Genomic DNA, 25,432 nt, shown 5'->3' with positions numbered 1-25,432 from the left:
CTATAGTGGTAGGAGATCCATGAAACTATGAGGTCAATGCACAGTATCATAGAGTTTAAGTTGACTTACTAATGGTTTTAAGATATAAACAGCTAGTGGTTATGTGACTGAAGTATAACATTATGTGACTTATGTCTGATATTGGGTTGATCAGTTGATGATACTACTTTACATTTCTAGAGGATGTGTGACTTTAAATCATGTGCTTTATGTCTAGTGATGAATGGATTGAGGTTACCATTATTAAGTCTTGGTGAATTAATATCATGTGAGAATTTAAGCCTAATGATGTATCTATTAAATTAGTTTAATAGTCTGTTAGATTCATCAGTTGATATTATTCTCAACAGACATATTGTGACATTAGCTAGTATAAATTGAGACAACACTAAGAAAAGATTTAATTTGAGGATGGAAGTCATCTGATGTTCAGCTCTAAACGACCAACTCCACGCTACTGATTATAAAAATATTTGAATATAGTATGGTGTCACAGCTTGCTATAAGCTTGAACATTAAGTTATTGATCAATGAAACATACTTTGTTCAAGTGTTATATTAACTAATATGAAAAGACACATTTGATATAGTGTTTTGAGGGAGTAATTCCTATAGTCCAAATGCCTGTATTATCAGTAATGATCAGTTATTTCAATATACCAAAGTCTTTTGATGCATTCTTCTTCGGATATACTTATTAAGCTTGCAAATCGAATATTTATCTCTTAAGTTGATCTTTACAATAACTTTAGATGGTCAAGTTGAAGTATAAATATGTACCAGCCAAACTGAAATTAACATATTCAGTGGTTCAATGAGTTAACTTTCCAAGGACAATAAAGTTTCAGAAACAAGAAATATTTATCTCAGATTCTTCTTTATTATCAAAACCAAACAAATGCTCAAAAAAGGCTTTTTTCAGAAAATATTAAGCTTACGGTCATGGTAAGGATGGTCTAAGAATGGTTTTGCATAGATAAATTTAATTTAAAAAATAAACTTTTGTTATATTCATTTAATTATGAACACACTTCCCTAAAAAAATTCCAATCCAAAACATGTGAAAATAGCCCTCTTTAATAACAAATGTTTTTTGGTTTAATAAGTTATAAAACAACCATCTGATATAATTCACAATTTCATGTAAGCATATTCCAAATTGAGATCTAAATTAAGTTCTGCTGAAATTTGTAAATTCTTGTCTATGAATGGACATTCTGAAACCGTTGGATACCTAGCATTTAAAATTTAAGAGAAAGGCATGATTCCATTGCACTTAAAAATATGTCTGGTGAGAAATTTTATGCAATATCCAAATCCCAATGTTGTAATGAATGATTTAACTGAAAAGTACATGGCTGATGATCATTTTGTATACTATTTGGAATATAATTGTAAAGAGTAGTTTTACTAAATGAAATCATAATTAAAATAGTAACAGTTATTCCAGACTAACATCCCCATACTACACTTTTTTCACCTTATAAGACACCCCCAGTTTACATAAGAATTTTGTGAAGAATCCATCTTTCTGTAGACAAGAACAATCCTCAATATTTGTGCTAGATAATTTATATACTGCTTTATAAATTAAGGCTTCTATTAGTGAGAATTTGTATATCACATGAAAGAGAAAATAAAATTTTACTATATGTACTAATATGTCCTTAAATCATAGCATTATATCATTTTATCATATAGCATTATATCTTATTGCATCGTTGTTTGAATGAGACAAAATCTGACTCTGTGATCCCACTACAGTTTTAAATCTAACAAGGATATATATTGGATGTGCTATCCTGCTAAATATCCCACATTACACACTGCATGGCATTGCCTTAGTTTTGTTAATAAGTAAAACATTAACCAATGAGTTTGTTTATAGACCAATGTGATTATCACACCCTAATGCAATAATAAAATGTCCATTGGAGTATATTACAGTAAAAACAATAAATAAAGTCACTAAATAACAAATATTAGCAGAATAAGGAACTGCGAAGGAGTTGGCTCCCTCATTCAGCCATCTTCAACTGGTCTCTGAGGGGTATCAGTTGAAGGTTGGTCTGTTGCAAAACAGGGTATTTTTGGTGCAATCTCAACAGGTGGAGGTTTAAAGAGTGGTATTTGTGGCATAGTGTCTTGAGATGCTGTCTCCTGATTGGACGATTCTGATTCGTTCTGTTGTTCCTGTACCAATCGTTTTATAGCAACCATAAAATGGTTCACCTAAAACAAACAAAAAACATTTGCATTTAAACTCAAATTTAATGACTTGCAAGAGAACTGGAACCAGTTTCTCAAAAATTCATACGACTGAACATAAACGTTTTTTTGAAGTTATCGATTCCTTAAATTATAACTTTTGCGAATTACAAGAGAACTGGAACCTGTTTCTCAAAAATTCCTACAACGACTGAACTTGCAAGTTATTTTGACGTTATCAAATCCTTAAGTTATAACGTTTGCATTGTATGTTTGTCTACAATATTTTGAGAAATGGGGTCCTAGACATATGATTATAAACATGACTATGTATGGCTGAAATTTAGCTCATCAAATAAAGAACATGTAGGCAGTCAGTGGTGACCAATGCAACAGGCAGTTTTCTTACCTCATGTGTATGGTCAACCATTAAAGATACATGAAGCTGATTTGCTGTTTTTAAATTGTTTTCTTTCAAAGCCAGTAATATATTCGAGATCTTTAACTTCACAGGATCTGAAAGTTTGCCTTCAGACCACAACTCGTTCATTAAACCTAATCTTCTCTTGACATCTTCACCAGCTCGACCCTATAATACAGCATGATTTACATTGCTGATAGCAGAAATAGGTTTACATCATATTATGACTACCAATGAAGTGTAGACATGCAGGGTACAATTACATAAATATAGACACATTGTATTTGGTTGTAACAAGATATACTAGTTAATGAAAATATCTATCTGGAGATGAATTAACATAATTTAATTTAAAATATATGTTTGTGACAAATATTATATAACAAAATCCTAGCATGTAAAAGGCATGAAACTTGATTTTTTTCACCAAATAGAAGCTTAAGAATCATAACAGTATACCTGTAACTTATCTTGTTGTAATTTAGTCACCATTTCATTAAAATGTTTATAAACATAAGACTGTAACTCAGATTGTTCTATTCCTAATTTACTGACTAGATCATTTAAACACTGTTCTCCGGGACAAACAGGGAGAGGGGTAGTTGGAACACATGGGGTAGGAGTTGGAACCAGGGAGGGAACTAACATAGGCACAGGTGTGGGTGTTTCTAGAGTTGTAGCTGGGGGTAAGATTTGAAATTCAGGAGTTAATTTAGGTGGTCCTTGATCAGGATTGAGGACTGCATCTGAAATGATTAATATATTCCAAATATGTCAATAGAATCAGTAATATATAGAGTCGATTGATATAGGATACTGCAAGGATGTATTTGAGAGCCTTGTCTTTTTATTTCTGATAAAAATAAAGTTTACATACATATTTAAGCAAGGGCTTTATAAAAATAACTTGCTAAATGTCAAACAATGATGAAAATTTCTTCAGAACCAAGCCAAACAATTTGAGATTTAAAAACTCTAAAAACAGTTGTGATGTTTTAAACCAAACTCACCTGGAGAAGAAGTAGTGCCACTCAAAGGAAAAGCCACACGTTTATTTAGCTGAGTTTTCTTCTGTGTAGATGCTTCATTGGCAATAGCTATAGGAGATACATAATCAAACATAGGTGGATCATTCCATCCTCTTTCATCATTTCCTACAATAGAAAGTCAGTATTAATTTTAAACCTTTTACTTTGAATGGGTCAGAATTATGTCCCTTTCACTGATGTGCAATATCTGAATTGGAGGTTTAAATAAGATTCCTGATATGTCTAGTCACATTGTAACATTATACATATATATACTTTTTCAATGTTATGTCATGCTGGGTAGTGTACAAACAAAGGGAAGCTTATAGGTGCACAGATAAAATATTGAAAATATCCAACAAGTTTGATAAAATGATAAATCTTAGGCGCCATACTGTATATGAACAAGCACCAAATGTAACACTATTTGAAAGGCCTAACTGCATATCAATTCTTTTTGGCTAGGATCAGCCTGGACCCCTATATAATCCTAGAAATCTGATATTCATTTTGACTTGGAATTTTATCTGCACACACAAATCAAATGGCTGTATCAAAAAGTTTTGTTGTAAAAAAAAGTAGATATAGTTCTAGCCCTAAGTCTATATAATCCCAATCTAGGCCTATCAATTATCAATTGGAATGTATGCATATAGATAGGTATTTGCGCAGTACTATTTCTCTATTACCTTCTCCCAGGTAAAAATTCATCTGTCAGAGACTGTAGAAGCCCAGAAATAATAGGGTTTACAACAGGGATAAGATCGGCTACACATCATAGAAATTGTAATTGACATTATCACCATCATCACGATTCATTTCGTGTTACTGATTGCCCAGACACTTCTTCGTGTTAAACTTCATAAAGCTAATCAAGCACTTACGAAAGAACTTTATTATTTAAAGACAGTAATAAGAAGTGAACATTCCTCTATTTGTTTTTGTTTTTTAAGCCAACTCACCAGGTCTGGGGGCTGCCATTTTGTACACGTGACTAGATTTGTCCAATCAATAAACACCAGATGGTATTTACTGGCTATTAGAATAAATGACCTTACCCCCTGTCTGGATTAATATTAAAATGAAGGAAAAAATTCTTTATAAGCTTTCACATTATATTTTTTCCAAAATAATTACTATCTGGATTATCTTCATAAGAAATTTTTCTTGAAATTTTCAATTTTGGCCCTGAAAAGCAAATATAATGTTAAATAGCAAAAAAAGTAGAGGGAGTGAATGTAACAGTGAAATGATTCTTTAAAGGAAAAGGCATTGGAGGGAAGCCACGAAGTAATGACAAGTTGGTGGAAACAATAATAAAATTACCGGCGGATATTCCTGGTGTTTCCACTAATCCAACATGTCAGAGTAACCAAGAAACTCTTTATAAATCCGTTACTAGAGGGATATTTTACATTTGTAACACAACAACGAAAAGGACACAAAAATGGGAAAGTTATTTGTGTCAACCTGTTTCGCACAAATGACATTTTCAATGACTGTGATTTTATACCTTGGATTTTATGTAATTGGTGCTTTTTGTTCGTCTGGAGCTCTGGGATTATTGAGTGAGCTACCTGAAGGAGCAGCTGATAAAGGCCCAGTTGTTATAAGTAAGTATAGTTTGAAATGTTCATTCCAAGTGCAGTAGGCCTGGGCCTAGTGGAAATGGTAATGTCTTGTCTTGTACTGTTGTAGTCGTGAATTTGAGGACATTCTATCAAGACCTAGATCTAATTTAACTTTGTCACTTTATGTTTATTCACGTTAGTGGAAAACAGTTCAGATGAATTAAAGAATCCAAGTTATTTATATGAAACAACTAATAATCCGACAACATATACATTACGTGACAAGAAGACATTGTTTTAAAACCTCTGTGGCGGTATGATCAACCTGACTTTTGTCCTTAGAGTTAAGACATTGACAATTTATTATGATTTGAACTAAAGGATCCATTCAATAGATATTAGAAATGAACCCTTTGACTATAGTGAAATACGCCTAATTTGTTTCCACTGCCATTCAGGTATTAATACTAAGGTCAAAGTAAACCTTACTGGCTTACTGACATTCAGTTTTGTGATGCATTCCAATTGAGAAAATTACAAAAATGCTGTAATTCAGAATGATGATGGAGATATTTTCTAATTTATAAGATAGATAAAAGTTATAAACTGATAGCCAGTAATAAAAAAACACATTATAATAGGGTCTCCTCTTTTGTTCTAGTAAAAAAATGTCAAATTTGTAGATCCATTATGTAAAAAAAAAGAGAATTATATTTGTAGCCTTCAGCTAAGTAGGAAATTAGACATCTAGATTATAGATTTCCTAGATAACAAATAGGCAAGGGTCAGTTTTAATGGCTATCAAGGGTTAATATATTAAATTAAACCATGAACACCAGTGGAGCGGATAATTTATATAATAAGCTTAATAAGGAAGATATCACTAATTGACAGTTTAATGATTTAAGAACTTCTCATTTACAAATAAAAAAAATAATTTAAGAACATGTTTATTACACCCATTCCTAAGTGATTTGTAATCAAGTCAGGTACTTATCTAAGGTGTTATGTCAGCAAATTAAAGATCACTTATAATTATTCCTGATCAGTATATGTGCCGGGGGCCAGAGTAGATCGCAATACCAGTATTTAAAAAAACAAAACTTTTCTTATGGAGCGTAACAAGCCCCCTTTTTTTTTTTACATAAACACTGGACCAACTTTTGTTTCATGTCATCCCTCATTGAAATCTGGTTTCTTAACAAAAGCACTAAGACGTTGTTTTGTTACATGGGTGTAGCCAGTGTTATATTCTCTAGTGATATAACTTGTTACATTACTGCACTGGTTTAAAAAAAAATATGGGAAATGATAATATTAAAGAGCTGGAATACTGATATTTTCATTGTGTTGCCTTTTTCAGATTACTAAAATCTGTAACCATAGCAACCAATATCTAAACATAAATAATTGCTTACTTGGCATTGAAGGTATAATATTGCCTAGAATTGGGTGTCAACTCTCACTAAGCAATAGTAAAAAAATATATTTCTTGAAGTCCTGCTTTGTGTATTTGAAAATTGTAGTTTTAAAGGGCAAAGCGCTAAACAGCAAGGTAAAGTGACTTGTGACAATGACTAAAAATTTTCACAGGGATGCCAGAGATATAGATCTGTTAAAAATATTTAATATAATTGAAGGAATATTTTACAATTTAAGCAGTTGGTATTAGATGAGTTTATATAATATTATCTATGAACATTCAGAAAGTGTGGTATTTTTATGAATACAACTTAAAACAACATCTTCACACTGTCAAGGTATTATGAACTCTGGATATACCTTAACATCATCAAGCAGTTTCCATATAAAGTTATCACAACAGTAAATGGAGTGATTTGATTGATATCAACAGAGTTCTTAATACCTTGACATTGTGAAGATAGGCTTTATCTGACTTAAACATTCAACATAATTAGATGTGTTTACAACTGCAATTGATTTTTTTTTGCAAAGAATGTAGACAGATTTCTTCTATAATACCCCAAAATTTATCTTTTCCATTAGATGTAAACTTTGATCAAGATGTTATGAATATTTGCCAGCCATGTCTGATCATATCCCTGTAATTTGTGCCTTTTATTTTGGTTGCCTAAGAAATACAAGATTATCTTTTATTTTTAAACATAAAAGTAGTCTGCAGTACTAAGTAGTTGTTAAAGAAATCTCAAATAAGCATAAACTATAACAAAAACTAACTGTTATATCCCATAAGCTTTTTTCTTATACAGGTTTTGAATTGATAAAGATTTTGTTGATTTCAAAAGTAACTTTTTTTCTTCATTTGTTTTTCTCAATTTCTTTCAATCCAAATATTAGCTTTATTATCAAATAATGTTTAGTTTCACATTAATGCCACTCAGTTCACTAATTAGTAACTCTTTCTAAACATTATTTTGTATAGTTTATTTACAAGAAAAATCTGTGATGAAAATATTTTAATTGGTCATCTCATATCCATAGCTTTGATGTTGTTAAAATGAGAATCTTGTTTATTATTATGCTCTTTTGTCTGGTTCTTTTGATGGAAGAATTCCAGACTCAAACTTTTTCATGTAGAAATCATCAACATAAAAAAATGGCATTTGCTTTTGCAATATAGGCCTAGTAATAGAACAGTTTTAGTCATCTTAATATATGCATTGTGTCCCAAGAATAAAAACCTCAATTGGGTTTGTTGGTAAGGTCATAAACTTTTCTCTCATGATTTAATGTCAAGATCTCTTTTATTAAAATTTAAACATTAAGTGAGATCAAAAATGATACATCTCGGGTTCTGGTCTGAATCAGAACTGACAACATGTAAAAGTCTGTTTCAGTTTTTTAAAAATATTTCTATTTCTGTACATTACCTATTCAAAGCCACAAAATGTTGGCTATGATGTGGCTGGATAAGGTATTTCAGCAATTTCATTTTAATTAGCGAGGGGTGTTAATTTAGTTTTTAATTTGTCTGATTAAATATTACAAATATACCATAAGTATTAAAGATACAAATGTGTGGAGAAGATAATGTTATTATAGAATATTTTCAGAGAAAGATTCTTTAGGTGGCCAATTATTACCTGTCTAAAATTCAAAAAGATCTAACAATGCTAGAACATAGCTAGGAAACAGACAATGATTAAAACATTCACTAAAGAAAGTCTTATTAATAAATGTAATTTCTCCATTATTCTTTTTACCTCTCCAACATCCAACAAATACAGATTTCATGACATAATAAAACTATAATCTTGCCATATATTGTAATGTTTACAATTCATCTTAGTGTAAGGGAAATATTATAATTTGGTGTTTCAAGGCTTATTTATTCAAAAGCATATTTTCTTCTGTGTGATTTTTTATTTGCTTTCCTCTTATATTGTTTCTGATTTATTTTTACTGTTTTATTTTCAAGGTCAGAATCCTTATAAAGGTAAACCATTCTCTGTTATGAATTCATGGTCAAGCAGTGTCCAATCAAGTTTCATACTTGCTCTAAATGTATAAATTGCTCATGAATTTGAAATTTTATCAAAATTCCGAAGGAAAAATACTTGTACATAACACAATGATTATTTGAAAATATTTGAAAGCACCTCATTTAATGAATCAAGGCTTATGACAGTCTGTTCTTTAACTATGCACGTTTTGATGAGCATCATGAAATTTAATTTGCTATTTAAGTATTATAAAGAGGTCTTTCAAAAAGTATATCTGTATGAAGTAAACTTCAATGTGAAATTATGTGAAAACACTACTTGATCCAAGCCAGTTTTTTGTTATTTATATAATTTATATTTTGAGTATAAAATGCTTGTTTAAACAATTTGCCAAACAATACTAGATTTTTGTTTAGATTTGAATTTGTTTTTGATTGTCAATGTGTGACTAATTTGCATATTATGTCGTTACGAATATCATTACTAATGCATCAAACTAAAATCTATATTATTTTGGGGTTTTGTTTTTATAAAATTTATAACATCTTATGCTGTATTCAATATGCATAATAATTTTTGCAATATATTTGAGAAAATTAAAAGCATCAGAAATATTATCATGGCAATCTGTTAATTATTTTCTATATCATATGTGAAAAATTGCCTATTCTGTGAAGTCAGTTAGTAGGTGGTAGAGTTAGCTGTCATTACTAGATAGATTATAACAATATGGACAAGATGGATATGGAAAAGAAAGAAGACAAGAATGATTTCTCTTGAGAAAAGATAAAATTCTAAAAAAAGATGTTTTATTTGTCTTGTGAGAGTTGCACTCTTTTATATTTGACAGCTTGCTTTATTTAATTATCATTCTAGTAGGTTTATAGTAGCCTTAGTCCAAATTTTTGATTATAAATTCTTTTGGCATGTATGTTAAGTCTAGTTTCTAGTTTTAAAAATTTCCCCAAACCTTCACTTAAATTTATACAATTAACTGATTCTTATGCGAAACTCAGGAATAAGGAAATTCAAAATTCATATTTTGGCTTTTATTGATTATTTTCTCAATAGTTAAAACTCTATTTTTAGATTGCTTCATAAGATGCAAATTTATTGATAGCTGATATTTCTAAGAAACAATAATATCTTCAGATTTCAAAATTTACTATTGACTATTTCGCAGATATGTAATTAATAATATTGAGTAGGACTTGGTGTAAAATAGAACACAATTGGTAAAAGTAGGAGATCATCTGAAATATACAAAAGTAAAGTGTATTTATTTTCAAATCATTTATATCTGCATTAAGCGTGTTATTATTAGTTAGAATATATGTATCGTGATATTAATTGGATCTTGGGGAAAAATATCAAAACTTATCAATTTAAATTTCTGAGCTCAGTTATTCAAATTAATAGCATACTCACAAACATGTATGGATAAGTCTGTAATATTTTATTTTTTGAATGAATAACAGTTATTATATGTTATAACATTTGTTTCAGTGAATTAGATTAACTTCTGGAAAAGATCAAGATGTAAAAATGCTTGCACAAAAATCTGCATTGTTTACACTACCAAATTTAATTTGTTCCGTTCAGAAACCACAATCATCAATTGTCTACTGTTCTCAGAATGATTAACTTTTATTATTTCATCTGTTCTGTTTTATCTAATTTTGGATTGTAAACGACGCCTAACTCTTACCCCCCATTTAAAGATATTTTGGTGGTTAATATTTGTTGATAGGTCAAAAACTCATAAGTAAGTTTGAATTGATAGAGCTCATAAATATTATGAATCCAAAATGAATTTGAAATTTTGTATTATCAATATTTTTGTTGAATGCACTAGACCATTCTACAGTACATTGATTCAGGATATTTCACTTCAAATGACAATTATGTATTCTCCCTATATTTTTGTTTCGATATTTTATTCACTTTTATCACCCAACAGTACTGTTCCCAGGTTCATAACACAGGTTCATGTGAACTTGTAGTACAGGTTAATAACTATGCACCATGTAAACAGAACAAAATAGCATTCTGCGAAGTTGACGGCTTAGTTAAAATTGCAGTTAAAGGGCATGAAATTGTTCCAGATAACATAACATAGATTAAAAGTTTCAATTTAGTTATCACATGAACCTGTTTATCTAGATATTATTTGTTACTAGCAAGGACATTTAGTAGAGTGGTAAAAGGTGAAGATCAAAATGGAATGCCCTAAATAGAAAAAGTGTTATGGAACATATGCGTTTAATGATAGTTGTGTGATAAATAGAATCTTTTACATGTGTTTATCTAATATGAAATATATGAAATTTGTTGCTGTGTAAGATCCTCTATATATTGCCTTGACTTATAAGTTATATTTCATTTGTTAATGGTAAAAGTGTTGTTAATTCCATGGTCAATATAAAGGTGTTACATTACACCTATACATAACTGATGAAAAAAGTGATACATGATATCAAATTAATTTGTTTTTATGATCCCGCCATGTTTATGATAGTATTTCTATGTCCTGTAGACATGCATGTTGAAATTGACAAAGATTAAATCTGACCCAAGGTTGTAATATACTCTATAAAACCATCTTCACAACGTCAAAGTATTACGAGCTCTGAATGATGTCAAGATATGAGACGGTATTCATGATAGCTTGACTTTGTGAGGATGAAACAGTCACTTATGTATACCTGAATAAGTGGTAAAATTAAATATATATTAAACAATAAAACAGAAATGAGCCATTAGTTGTTTGGTGACAGACTGACAAGATAAATATTCTGAAAATATTGAAAAAATCATCGATCCTAAATGTAATTATGCTCTAACATACCATTAAATATGATCAATTATTGCTAACAGATCATATTGTGGCTGGATTCTGATTTTTGTGATTTTTGAAAAGAAATATTGAATAAGAAATGCAGAATTTAACTATATCCTTTTCTCCTTTCAAATTCAATTTATTTCATTTTTCCTCAATAGTAATCTGTTTGACCTCTGACATTTTCCTTGTCACAATAAAAAGATCATATTGATCAATGGTCTGGTTACATGTTTCATATTATGCGAACAATATCATATTCCTATCATATTATAAAAATGCAGTTTTTTATTTACACTTTGTAAATCTTAAAGGAATTCTGGCCTATGTATCTGTTAATTTGTGCTTCTCAAACATCACAAGAACCATCCTTGAAGTACCCTAAAATAATGTAGTGAAAAAACTCTTAACTAAATTTTTTTGAGAAAAGCAAGGTCCTCAAACTGTGATTGTGATTTTGTGAGATATCAATTGTCTAACAAGGAGGTCCAAGGATCAATATCTGCTTAGGATAAGATTGTTCCAGTGAAGTTTGTTTTTATATCAATTATCAAGATAGAGAGCTGGCATAAAGAAGACTGGTGTAAGCTCTATTTGGACATCCAGCAAAGATCCATTTTACACACAGCATTATAATGACTGTCTTTACTAGACCAGTAAAATGTAGTCATTTTTTTTTTTTATCAATTTATCTTTTATACTATTAAAATTATTAACGCCATATCTGTTCATTTAAAAAATGCAAATTTAAACAGAATGTCTTTTCTAAAATCTACTCAATTGGAAAAAATAACCTGTCATGTTGGTTTTAACCTTTAAGTACCTCAATCTTGTTATTTAGATATTTTAGGAAATTACAGTGTGAACAAATACCTTTAAATGACACATAGACCTTTAGGTCATTTAGATTTTTATCAGAAACACTAACAATATTCAGGTGCTTTTTTGAAGGAAAGTGTACATTTAAACTCTTTAAATATCAGGTCAAATATGGTCAAGTGTAAGAGAGGGTCAAGTTTTAGATAAGAATATAATAGTTCAGGGATCATATCACATGTTATTGTAGTTATTGATATTTCAATCGATTTAACCAGAAATTATCTCTAATAACACTGTAATTATCATCAATACCAAGATGGTTTTTTCTTCTTTTCTGTTCATTGGCTAATGCCTCTAGGGTGATTCCAAAGCCAAAGAAATCATTTAGCTATATATTATTTATTGATAGTTTATTTACTAATGCTTATACATTTTTTAATAGTAAATTTGAATTATATATGGTGGTTATACTTTATATTCTTGATCTAATAATACATTCATGATTATAGATCACAGGGTTTGCATGAATGTTTTGAAAGACTAATAAAGAGATAATATATTCTTCAATGTCTGATTTCAGCAATCTGTGACTCTTTTCAAATTGGAATTAGATTTCCAGCCTCCTATAACAAAAACATTCTATGGAAGTTTAGGTCCCTCGCTACTTTCATGCCTTTATTTAAACTCCCCCATGCAGTCATGATTTGTGACATCACAATCAGAGGCATATTTAGGAGGAGGGAAATTGAGCCATTGCCTGTGAAAGGTCTTATTTGAATTGAAAATTAAATCCTCCAAATGCTCAAAATTCATCTTGGGCCATCTGAAATCTGTTACGTTCCAGGGCTCTAGCAGACCCTGACCCTCTCAGAGAGAAACCTCTCATTTTTTGTCCCCCAGCAGGCATTTTGTAGATAAGTCCTGGTAATATAACATTGTTGTCTATGTTTAGATTGTAAAGCTGAAGAAGAAGATGATCAATGTCAGAAAGATAAAGTAGGATACGAAGCCATTATTGCCTTACACAGATTAATAGATGATGATACCAATGGTTATGTTGATTTACAAGAGAGTGGTGAGGTAGGTGTCTAATAATTGTTCAAAGAACTTCCAAATCATGCTTTCCATTCCATACCTTACAGACCTCTAAAGATTGATAATTGTATACCCAATTAAGATGAGAAAAGATTGCTGAGTTTTCAAAATGATAAATAACTGAAAGAAATTCAGTATGGTAGTCTAAAAATTATTCATTTTACTAACTGATAGATCTGAGTTACTGCTGTCTGAAACATTTCAATATAAAATTTCTTGTCATTGGAAAATTATAAAAATAAGAAAAAAAAGACCAGATTGAATGACTATAATATGACTACCAATCCCTATTTGCTTCCTCTACGTGACTTTCTGATTGAACGAAAAACAAATAGGTTGTTTTGATCGCTTTTGTATTTTTCTAAATTTTAGTCAGATATTGATGTCACTATCGCAAATATCATTATAGCCAAATTCTAATATTTTTGGAATCAAAGGAATCACAGATGTCAGAGTATAATGTGGAAAGATACAAAAGAAAAAAAAGCGAAGTGGTAAAAGGTTGTCCTTGATAATTTTTCCCTGACCTTCCTGAATGAGTTCAGTTTAAATGTGTTAATAAAACATTACCATCTAATATAAAAATCATTATCATACCAAGATATTAAAGGCATATTATCATCTTATTTTTAACTTTTACTAATATAACCTATCTGGTTTGTGTACAATTAAGGTAAATCTAGATTACAAGAACTCTTTCTGATAATAAAGTCTGGAAAATACAGATCAAATTCAAATGATGATACTTCAGTTAGTTCACATTAAATCCAACCTTATGAATTCAATGTCTGTTCATACTGATTTCTATAGATGGTAAAGCATTACTCTGATTTCTAAAACTAGTTATCCTGATGACGATTGTATATCTGAAACAAATTTCAGTAGCACGAGATGAGACAAAAATTACTTTATGACATTCTATAAAATAACACTTTACTAGTTCCATTTTGTATGAAAGAACTTAAAGTACTGTTGCCTAGCTTTAAAAGCATATATTTAGACAATGTTATGCTTTATGACATGAAGTTTATTAGACTGTTAATAATGCTTCTTACAAACTCATTCTGAAAACCACAACTGTTCCCATCAACTGCGAACTTGAGGATATTTAGAAGACTATATCCCTTAAAATCATTCTTGGTCGTTATTGTCATTATCTGACTTTGGCTGGGTCTATTCTAATAATTAGTCTACATTAATCTCTAAGTGAATTTATAATGTGAATTGGATGGAAACAGGTGAAAGAATTCATTAGTGAAGGATTTAATGAGGTGTTTTTTTTTTTAACTCTAACTAGGCTGAGTAAGCTATATTTTTAACTTAACGTCAGTTAGACTGAAATACAGCTCTATTTTTTCGGTTTAAAAAGGAAGTAAAACACCAATTATTGCATATCATTTTATATCTATATTTTGTTAGGTTTCTCTGGGTTTTATCAATCAGTCTAGCTTTAATGATAACTTAAAAAAAGGGGGGGTCTTCAGCAATTAAAAAATCGGAGTGATAAGTTAGTTTGATAACCATGTCAACTACAACAAGTTCAATATACATCAAACAATCGTACTTAATAAAACTAGAAACAATCAGGAAACGACCGACGAAAACATTAAACAAGCAGGAAAATGACAGGAAACTACCACAAACTATTTTGCAAGAAAGCATGTTAATCTGGCCGAACTTTCAACCTGTCAGCCATTTGTTGAAATGAGAAAATCTGAAACAAGCTTATGACTGCAATATTTTTTTGTTTTTATCCAGGAGGATGATAATTATTTAATGTAACAGGTGCTTGTGTTATTTCAAATTTGATTGAATTTACTAACTTAGTTACATTTAATAGTTTATCGAACCTTTAAGCCCAACGCAGACAAGGAACATTTCTGTCTACGAACAAAAACATCAAACAAATATATTTGTTTTCCGTCATCTGCAGACGACAAACATAATTCCGCAGACGACGAACATTTAGCTCGAACAATACGCCAGTGCCACGGAAAATCACATGACCTCAAAATGGTAACGTCCAGAAGAAAATGTAAAATTGCGTGTGCTATATTATTAATTTTAAAAGAGACGCCAACATAGACGGCGAAATAGGAGCATTTGGGTCCGTACCCGGATTCAACGTCGTAAAGAGCAGGGTGTGTTCGGCAACCTTGTAAATTTTGGTCTTTCGTCGATAAATGTTCGACGCTAATGTTGGTCGTTAACGCAGACGGCGAACAATTATAAAAAAATCAAACATGTTTGATTTCACGAACAATTCTCACAAACATTTTTGTTCGTGTTTCTGTAATCCGCAGACAGGTAAAAAAATGATCGAAACAAAATTTTTACAATTGTTCGCTTAAAATGTTCCTCGTCTGCGTTGGGCTTTACTGATTCAAAAAGGTATAAAAGAGTATTGAATGTGCAAGAATAGATGTGATGTTGGTCAATTTGTGACATAAAGGGTCATCACATATAATAAATCTGCAACCTCTACAAGGTTATTACAATGTGAAGAAAACCCTCAAGAGATGGAATGCTAATTGTGCGGGCACATGTTGTTTCATATTTGTTTACTAGGTGTTTGTTTTAACCCTTGTCTACTTATCTCAAAATTGACTTTTTATACATCTCTCTATGTGGACGTATATTGTCGGCAACCCTGTCCATCTGTCCATCTGCTTGTAAACGCTCTAAAAACTAGATTTTTTAATGGAATCAAATGAAATTCGGTATGTGTATACATATTCATAAATCGAAGATCAAGTTCGAATTTGAGCTATTTTCGACAGTTAGAAGCAGAGTTATTTTCCTTGCCCCAAAATCTTGAATATGCTATTACTCTCTTAGTTTTCAACCGATTTTAATGAAACTTAAAATGGATGTTTTGTTTTTACTATCCGCATGCCGTGAAGGGCGTATATGGCTGTGGTTCACTATATTTAATGTTTTATAATATTGACCAATTATTGATATCAAAACCAATGAGGGATGAGGAAATTTTAATATATGATAGTGTGGTGTTGAAAGAATATTTTTATGATGTTAGGTTGACATTTTTATGTAACAAAGATGAAGAATTGGGTGTAGGTACATCTACGCATAATCCACTACCAGATATATAAGACTGCTTCTGTTGTGTGCCTGATTCATAAAAGAAGAAATAGCATTCTTTGCCATACTAAAACCTGAATATAAGTTATGTAATGGGGCTTAAATTGAAATAATGGTTGGATTGGGAGCCATGAACAGAAACTAGATTTGATCTGTTTAGCTAAACAGTAATAGAAATTTCTTGTTTGGGGTATATTTGAAGAGATTACACAGTTTATATGTAGTTCTGGTACGTCTGAAGATTATTTAAAGATATTCAAGACCCAAATCAACCCCCAAAAGTGGCAAACCATGGCCTTTTTGACTGAAAAGTCTTCTCCACCAGCAAGTACTTGGCTTATAGTAAATGAATAAATTTAGTGATAAATGTTTGAAATTAAAATGTGAAAAAGATTGTTATCAAGTTCTTATTGTATACTTCTCTTTTTTCCATACTGTGTGTATGTGTCATGGGAATTATGAACGTTTCTATGAAGTTTTTTTGGCATTAAAATTCTTGATTTTATGATTATTCTATTGTATCATGAAATCTAGTTTATGGTTTGTTACCACTGCTTCCATAGAAATAGTATGCATCATGAATTGTACAACAGATGTTTATTTTATGTCAATTGAAATAGATCAATGGCAATAGAAGAATGAATAAACATTTTATACATTAAGTTATATTTTCACAGGTGCATTCTACCAAAAAGCATAGATATTTGACATTACATTCATTTTCTAGCTGAATAACTTTATCTGTTTAGATGATAGGGAAATCACAAGAAAAAACATGTATGCATAACATTATGTTCCTATTAGGTCCCCTGGACACAAAAGAATTTGGCATGCACTAAGTGTATTTTCTCACCCAACTAACCCGCATGTACATGATTCGCCTTTCACTCAGAACTAGTCTTAAGTAAGACATATCACAGGAACAGTCAAATTGCTGTTCGAACGATGAGTAAGAGGAGGGAATCCAGTTTTCTTGTTGTTTTACTATTCAGGCAATCAGATATTGTAGGGGCAGGGTAATCTTGCTACAATTCATCAAATTTATCCTCCAGGATTGCTTCTGTCACTTCTGTTCTGTTTCATTGGGTGCCTCCATCTGTAAATGCCAAAAACGCATGTGTGTTAAGTTAGTCAACTGAGGAAATTTAACGCAGTAACCTGTAGGGCCGCACCACTTTCTCCCCCGTGAGAAGGTGCCTATATCTGTACTTTCTATGGGCAGTTTTATCATGCCAGCTTCCCTGGAACTGAAGGCGGATTTCAAGCTCTAGATTTATTGATGGATGTTAGACATTTCAGATCCTCAACTTGTGCCAATTGGAAACCTGAATATTGTTTCTGTCAAAGCATAATGACTTACTAAGATTCTGCTCGTATGACTGACAGGTTTTTGTTAAATACCGGTAGCAGGCAACCCTGCATTCTGGAAAGATGTAAAGGTATCTTTGAGTTCCATTGGTAAAATGACAACTTTGTCATTTTAATATACATGAATTATTTTGCCCACTATTATGTTGTTATCTCACTAACATTAGTAACAGATGTTCAGTTATAGGGAGATAACTAATCTAATGACCATTTTAATTAGTAAATGAATTTATACGTGTCAATATTTTTTTTACTGTGTGCTGAAATATTTTCATGCTACAATTGATGTAATGTTATATGTTAAAAAATTTGGGATAATTGATGTGGATTTATTGACAAAACATTTTCATTGAAAAATCAGAAATAGGCAGTTTTAACTTTATATAATTTAAACTTAATAATTGTGTTCTTGGTTAATTTTGAATAAGAAATTCACAATTGTTTGAAAAGTTACTTGAAAAGTGTAAAGGATCTGTATTGTAAAAGATGAATACTGGTAATTAACTGTGTGAGAGTTAGTTGGGTAATAATTGAACAACTGCTGTGAATATTGAAGAACATATGAACTATGGGGGATTAGATAAGAGACACATCCTGATTGATTCCATTATTGACCTAAGCAATGTACATAAAAGTGGAATGATCAAAGAGAATATATTGCATTATATGACAATATTTACAGACATTATTGATGATACAAGGTTTTGAATATCCTATGAGGAAAATATCAGTTTTGATAGAAACATGAGGAAATATCCCATGAAGAAACTATATTCTGCTGTTTGTATGTTTATGATCAATAGGATTTATAGGATCGCGGTTTGTATTTTGATATCATTATTTTGAAAGAGATATATAAACATTCAATAATTTATAAGCTGATAGAAATTATATTTCTAATTAATAAAGAACATATACTATTCTGTTCATGTCATATTTACAAAACAAAAGAGAAGAAAATGGCTACATGCAAGCATGTTGATATACCTGTTTTATAATCAAATTACATCATGAATTTTTATGCACGGTTTATTTGAAATACTTAAAAGTTCCATGATATAATTTTCAGTATGATTTCTTCTCATACACTCTTCAAAATTCTTCTAAAGAATTGCACATATTGTCCAAAATTCTATTGAATATGACAAATTGCGTGCATAACAATTCTCTGATGTTAAAATTGTGATCTTGTTCCTTGGTTAAGCAAACTCTTCAGCAGCCTCCATGGGAAATGAAAGTGAGCTTGTAAGACCCCTAATAATGTGAATGTATGTTATAAAACATTACTGGGTTTCCATTTCAGTTTCTTCAAGATGAGTTACAGATGAAAGATGGTCAGGAGAAATCAAAACAATTCCATAGTAATGATAAATTGGTCACTGTTGAGGATCTGTGGAGGATCTGGAGAGGATCAGAAGGTAGAGCAACTTATGAAATTAATGAAATGAGTTGCCAGATTTAGTATTACCCGGGCCTTGGCGATGAAAATATTTATTCTGGCAACAAATGTCATTAATTTCACATCGCATAAGCACTAGTGAATGATTTTGTGTATCACACAACTATCAATAAACACATATTTTCCTTAAATTCCTTGCAAAGTAATTTGCATAGTTATTAACTTGTTCATATCATTTTTATGAATCCTTGTCATGAACCTTGGAACAGTTCTGTTGTAGGATAAATCAGCTTTTGTCTTTTGGTGGGTTTATTTTATTGTTAGTTGGGAGGATGTTACTCTTTCATAATGTGCTTTGTAAGAATAAGTCATATCTCTCAATGAAAATGGTTTAATCAAAAGGACCAGACGTTTTAGAAATGCATAACAGAATTTGAATATGAATATGTTTGGATCTTTTGTATATTTTGATGGTATATTATAGTATATAATTGGACAGAAGAAGATGTAGTTCAATGGTTAGATGAACATGTTGATTTACCTCAATATAAAGATATATTTATTTCTAACCATATAGATGGTCAAGCTCTACCCAGGTAAGTATTTATTTCTTATATGTTAACTTTTGTTGACCTCTGAAGTCTGAAACATCTGCCACTATTACAGCCTCTGATAGATATTGACATGAGTCAGAAAAACTAGTCCCAGTTTTTTAGGAGGGATTTTCAAAATGTGTGTTTTTCTAAAATGATAATTACCTTTACGAAGCTGGTGAATTTGTGGGCTATACCTTACTTTCGTTTAGTTAGTATCATTATTCATGTATTAATTCTTGGTTTCCATTTAATTTCTCAAACACAGAACAGTATTAGATTGTATGAATAATAATCATAAATTTTCAACAGTGTCTTTATCATTTTGTCATGTATTTCAATCTGTGATATGTAAACAGAATTTAACAATAATTTGGATATCTCATTTCAGGTTAGCATGTAATAAATCCCCCTATCTATCTGTAATAGGTATAAATAATCCTGTACATAAACAGAAATTATTTCTTAAAGCCATGGACCTTGTTTTATTTGGAGTCCCTAAAAGTAAGTCAATTTTTTTTCTTTGCTGTAATTGGTTTACATCATTTCAACTTCAAAATAGTTTAATACTTTGTATATGTGTTGAATTAGAAATGGAAGAGTAAAGAGTATAGGTAAAGATTGGCTTCTCATCAAATTGAATAAATTTAATAACCATGTGTTTTGTTTTTGTAGAAGTGCACAATTATATAAAAGATATAGCATTATTAACATTGTTAGTGGCAGCTGTAGGAGGTTTCTGGTATGCCTATTTACATAACAGAGACTCACAGAAACAAGTACAGAAATTAATGAAAGACTTGGAATCATTGCAGAGGGCTGAGGATTCACTCAAGGAATTGCAAGAAAAGTGAGTTTTGTTTTTCAATTTCAAACACCAGTAGAATAAATGTAAATGCCTACAAGTTCTCAGGAAAGATCAGAATGATAAAAAGACATAGTAAAATACGCAAAGATCATGAATTGTAATTGTTACGCATGAAGTACTTTAATTAACTCAGTGTCATTTGGTTATTAATATAAATGCTAAATAAGCATAGTAATTATATGACATGATATAGAGTGATAGTTACTTTTAAAATATACCTATATTGAAATGATTGTACATGGAGTGGTAAATGATGAAAGGAAATGATATTTACATAGAAAAAATACCTATAGTAGTGAAATGATGAAAGGAAATGATAATAACATAGAAAAAATACCTATAGTAGTGAAATGATGAAAGGAAATGATAATAACATAGAAAAAATACCTATAGTAGTGAAATGATGAAAGGAAATGATATTTACATAGAAAAAATACCTATAGTAAATGATGTATAAAAAATACGTATTGTAGTAAAATGATGTATAAAAAATACCTATAGTAGTGAAATGATGTATAAAAAATACCTATAGTGGTAAAATGATGTATAAAAAATACCTATAGTAATGAAATGATGTATAAAAAATACCTATAGTAGTGAAATGATGAAAGGAAATGATATTTACATAGAAAAAATACATATAGTAGTAAAATGATGAAGAAAAAATACCTATAGTGGTAAAATGATGAAGAAAAAATACCTATATTGGTAAAATGATGAAGAAAAAATACCTATAGTAGTAAAATGATGAAGAAAAAATACCTATAGTGGTAAAATGACGTATAAAAAATTCCTATAGTAGTAAAATGATGAAGAAAAAATACCTATATTGGTAAAATGATGAAGAAAAAATACCTATAGTAGTAAAATGATGAAGAAAAAATACCTATAGTAGTAAAATGATGTATAAAAAATACCTATAGTGGTAAAATGATGAAGAAAAAATACCTATATTGGTAAAATGATGAAGAAAAAATACCTATAGTAGTAAAATGATGAAGAAAAAATACCTATAGTGGTAAAATGACGTATAAAAAATTCCTATAGTAGTAAAATGATGAAGAAAAAATACCTATAGTGGTAAAATGATGAAGAAAAAATACCTATATTGGTAAAATGATGAGGAAAAAATACCTATAGTGGTAAAATGATGAAGAAAAAATACCTATAGTGGTAAAATGATGAAGAAAAAATACCTATAGTGGTAAAATGATGAGGAAAAAATACCTATAGTGGTAAAATGATGAAGAAAAAATACCTATAGTGGTAAAATGATGTATAAAAAATACCTATAGTAGTAAAATGATGAAGAAAAAATACCTATAGTAGTAAAATGATGAAGAAAAAATACCTATAGTGGTAAAATGATGAAGAAAAAATACCTATAGTAGTAAAATGATGTATAAAAAATACCTATAGTAGTAAAATGATGAAGAAAAAATACCTATAGTGGTAAAATGATGAAGAAAAAATACCTATAGTGGTAAAATGATGAAGAAAAAATACCTATAGTAGTAAAATGATGAAGAAAAAAATACCTATAGTAGTAAAATGATGAAAGGAAAGAATATTTACAAGAAGAGAATTTATAAACTGTTTTTATAGAAATTTATGTTATTGTGTTGATTATTTCAGTATAAATCATTCTGATGGAAATGATGGATTATCAGCAATGCATTACAATACACTGTCAATGCATACAGGTAGACTCAAGGTTTGTGGTATTTCTATTAATCAATGTTTAGATTGGAAGGGGTGAGAGGAAGAGTTTTATATATTGTGCTCACATACACTTGACTTGTGCTCACTATAAGAGCTACTATGTTTGACAACTTTAGTACTTTTGGTGTGTAGGATTGTGAGGTTATCAGATAATTTTTCACCCCTGCACAAAAATGTTAAACATATCAGGTACAAGTTGTTCTCATTCATGGGAGTACAGGTTTTGATCACAAAATGATTAATTTTGACTTGTGGGTTTAAATTAAGGTAATGGTATTCCATATTGATTAAGATGATGATCAAAAATATTTTTATATTGTTTGAATAAGGATGAAAAGTGAGTGGTGCAATTCTATGCTCATTTTTAATGTATTACCAGAAGTTAATGCTGGTAAAAAAATACCAACATTAAATTTTCTTTTTCATCTTAATGGGTGATTGAAACAAGCCTTAGATAATGTTTGATACATTTGTTCTAGGATCCTGAAGATGAAACAGAGGAAGAAATAGAAAGGTATAAGTTAGCAGAAGCAGAATTAGAACAGATCAGAGCATCGTTACGACGAGCAGAGAAAGAATTAGAAAATCAGAATAAATGGTCAGCACCATCACAGTTACAGTGTTGGTTACAATATACACATGAAGTAGAACAGTTCCATTTTAATGCCAAACGTCATGCTGCTGAGCAACAGCTTAAAGCTACCAAAGAATTAGTAAGTCAAGATCTAGCCTCTATTTCTAATAAGATCCTATGATTGTTATCATCCTGTGGCCAGGTTCCTCAATTTAAAAGAATTTACAATTGTTGTTATATTTATTTAAAAGTCTTCATATCAATAATTTAACCTTTGAACTTCTGAAAGTTATGATATATCCTTTAAAGGCTTATAATGGGTGTGTGCCAAATTTGTTGTATAAAATTAGGAAATGAAATTTTGTCTTATTTATGTTATGAATATGTTATGATTTTAGTGTGATAGAATGAAGAAGAGAAACAGAGCATTTTTAGGATCGTTACGGATGGCTCACAGTACATCTTTAGATGATATAGATCAGAGAATTCTAAATGCCAGGTTTGTATTCACTGTGTTTCTACATAGCACATAGTTGAAACTAAAAGGTTTTGGATGTACAAAATTAACAGACTTATAGAAAAGTTAAAAAAAAAAAAAGCAATTTAAGAATCAAGCATAGAGTGCCCAACGAATAAATATATCATGTCCATTACTTAATTTTCAGATCTTCCTTAGCGGAAGTAAAGAATGACATGCAAGAAAGAGTACAAAGATGGTCAGCTATAGAGCAGATGTGTGGGTTCCCTATTATGACTAATCCAGGCATGCCAACATTGAAACAATTATTACAAAGGGAGATTTCTCAAGGTTAGTTATTATGTTTGAACTGAGATAAGCTTATTGTTACACGTTTGAAGTAAGGTATGAATTTTTTGTGAGAAATATCATTTATACAACAGTTGTTTGAAATTTAACATTCAGAACACCAACTTTAGAAATAAAGATACAGTGGAGCCTTGTTTATCCGCACATTCCCGTTCCCGATAAAATTGTGCGGATTAACGAAAATCCGGATAGTTGAAACATGCCATTCCATAACTAGAGATATATCCCTTCCTATAAGGACACCTATCAAATGTCACGTACGCAACGTGATAGACATGTGTATACTTTATAGGGCCAATACGTCATGAAGAACCCTGATTATTTATGATTTTTCATTTTATTTCACTATCATAGCATGATAATAACAATATCATTCCTTAAGATTAGAATTCACTAATTTATAAACATAAATTACCGTGCCGTATCATCGTAGCAATAATTTTTGATGTGTTCCGTAGCCATGATGGAATTCAGGTATGACTGAACGAAAAATTAAATTCAAGTATTACTGTACGAAAGATAGCATACACGTGATCATTAAATTAACCACATATTTTCAAATAACGATATATTAAACACCGATCAACAAGGCATCATGAATAGTACTAATCAAGAAGCCAGTTTCGCTGATATATAAACACAAATTTCCGTGCCGTAACTTCGTAGGGCTCTCATTTGATGCGTTCCGCATCAATAATAAAATTCAGGTATGACTGAACTAAAGATGACATTGAAGTATAACTGAACGATAAATGTTATTCAGGTATGATTGAACAAAATATAGTTTACATGTGATGATTAAATTAATTGCTTAATCTCATAATGAGGATTTATTAAACACCAATCACGCAACATCAAAAATACGGCTAATCCGAAATCTAGTTAGAAGAACTGATGATGAATACTATTTACTATAGAATTTGATAATTGGTTCCCAATCACAGCTGTGCAGAACCGGAAACCGGAGCATCGGATTAACGGTAACTTTTATGTAGTAAATATTCCGTTCCCAGTAAAAAGCGTGTGGATATCAGGGTTTCCGGATTATCGGCAACCGGATAAATGCGGCTCCACTGTATTCCAATATTTGGAACAAAGCACATGAAATCTACTACTAAAGCACAAGCACTAATATTGACTTGTTGTTCTTGACTATGGTTTGATCTGTAGGTAATCATGGTGCTCTACAATCTGGTCTAGGTTCAGTAGAGGATGGTGATGAAGATTTACCGCCTTCATACGGATCTGCTGGTAAGTAGAGTTACCCCCCTTGATATGTTCAAATGTTCAATCATGGTAAAACTCTTATTGTCATAATGTTTGATTCAAAACTTGTTCTTTTAAGGGAATGGGAGGGGAAAAGACAATCAAAGTAAGAATCTTATCTTCTAATTTCATTAATAATAATTGTGGATTTCAGTAATTATAGTATTAGTCCTCGCTCCATATAGGTCAAACCTATGTCATTGATAATGAAAAACTCATATTGTAACGAAAGAAAAGTACAAAGACAACAGCTAAGAATCCTTATACTTGATCAAAATTACAAAAAAAAAACCAATACAGACACAAGT

General features: G+C 30.6%; 2 protein-coding genes across 2 annotated transcripts; one reads left to right on the top strand and one right to left on the bottom strand.

Moving 5' to 3' along the window:
- Positions 1 to 13: 13 nt before the first annotated feature.
- On the bottom strand, positions 14 to 4,640 carry LOTGIDRAFT_228534 (hypothetical protein; the record flags this gene model as incomplete). The annotated part of the gene is made up of 5 exons (XM_009057138.1): positions 14 to 2,232; positions 2,618 to 2,797; positions 3,089 to 3,375; positions 3,640 to 3,783; positions 4,620 to 4,640. Coding segments are annotated over 5 exons (842 nt in total), but the record flags the coding sequence as incomplete, so codon positions are not given.
- An 8,667-nt stretch (positions 4,641 to 13,307) lies between these two features.
- On the top strand, positions 13,308 to 23,845 carry LOTGIDRAFT_104732 (hypothetical protein; the record flags this gene model as incomplete). Its single annotated transcript, XM_009057137.1, has 9 exons — positions 13,308 to 13,391; positions 19,180 to 19,294; positions 19,760 to 19,871; positions 20,260 to 20,372; positions 20,544 to 20,718; positions 22,342 to 22,450; positions 22,938 to 23,171; positions 23,431 to 23,531; positions 23,698 to 23,845. Coding segments are annotated over 9 exons (1,191 nt in total), but the record flags the coding sequence as incomplete, so codon positions are not given.
- Between the last annotated feature and the right edge of the window lie 1,587 nt (positions 23,846 to 25,432).

This window comes from Lottia gigantea, assembly GCF_000327385.1.
Source record: "Lottia gigantea unplaced genomic scaffold LOTGIsca_3, whole genome shotgun sequence".
Classification (NCBI taxonomy): Eukaryota; Metazoa; Mollusca; class Gastropoda; family Lottiidae; genus Lottia; species Lottia gigantea.
Note: the sequence above shows the minus strand (reverse complement) of the source record. Positions and strands in the feature narration are given on the sequence as shown.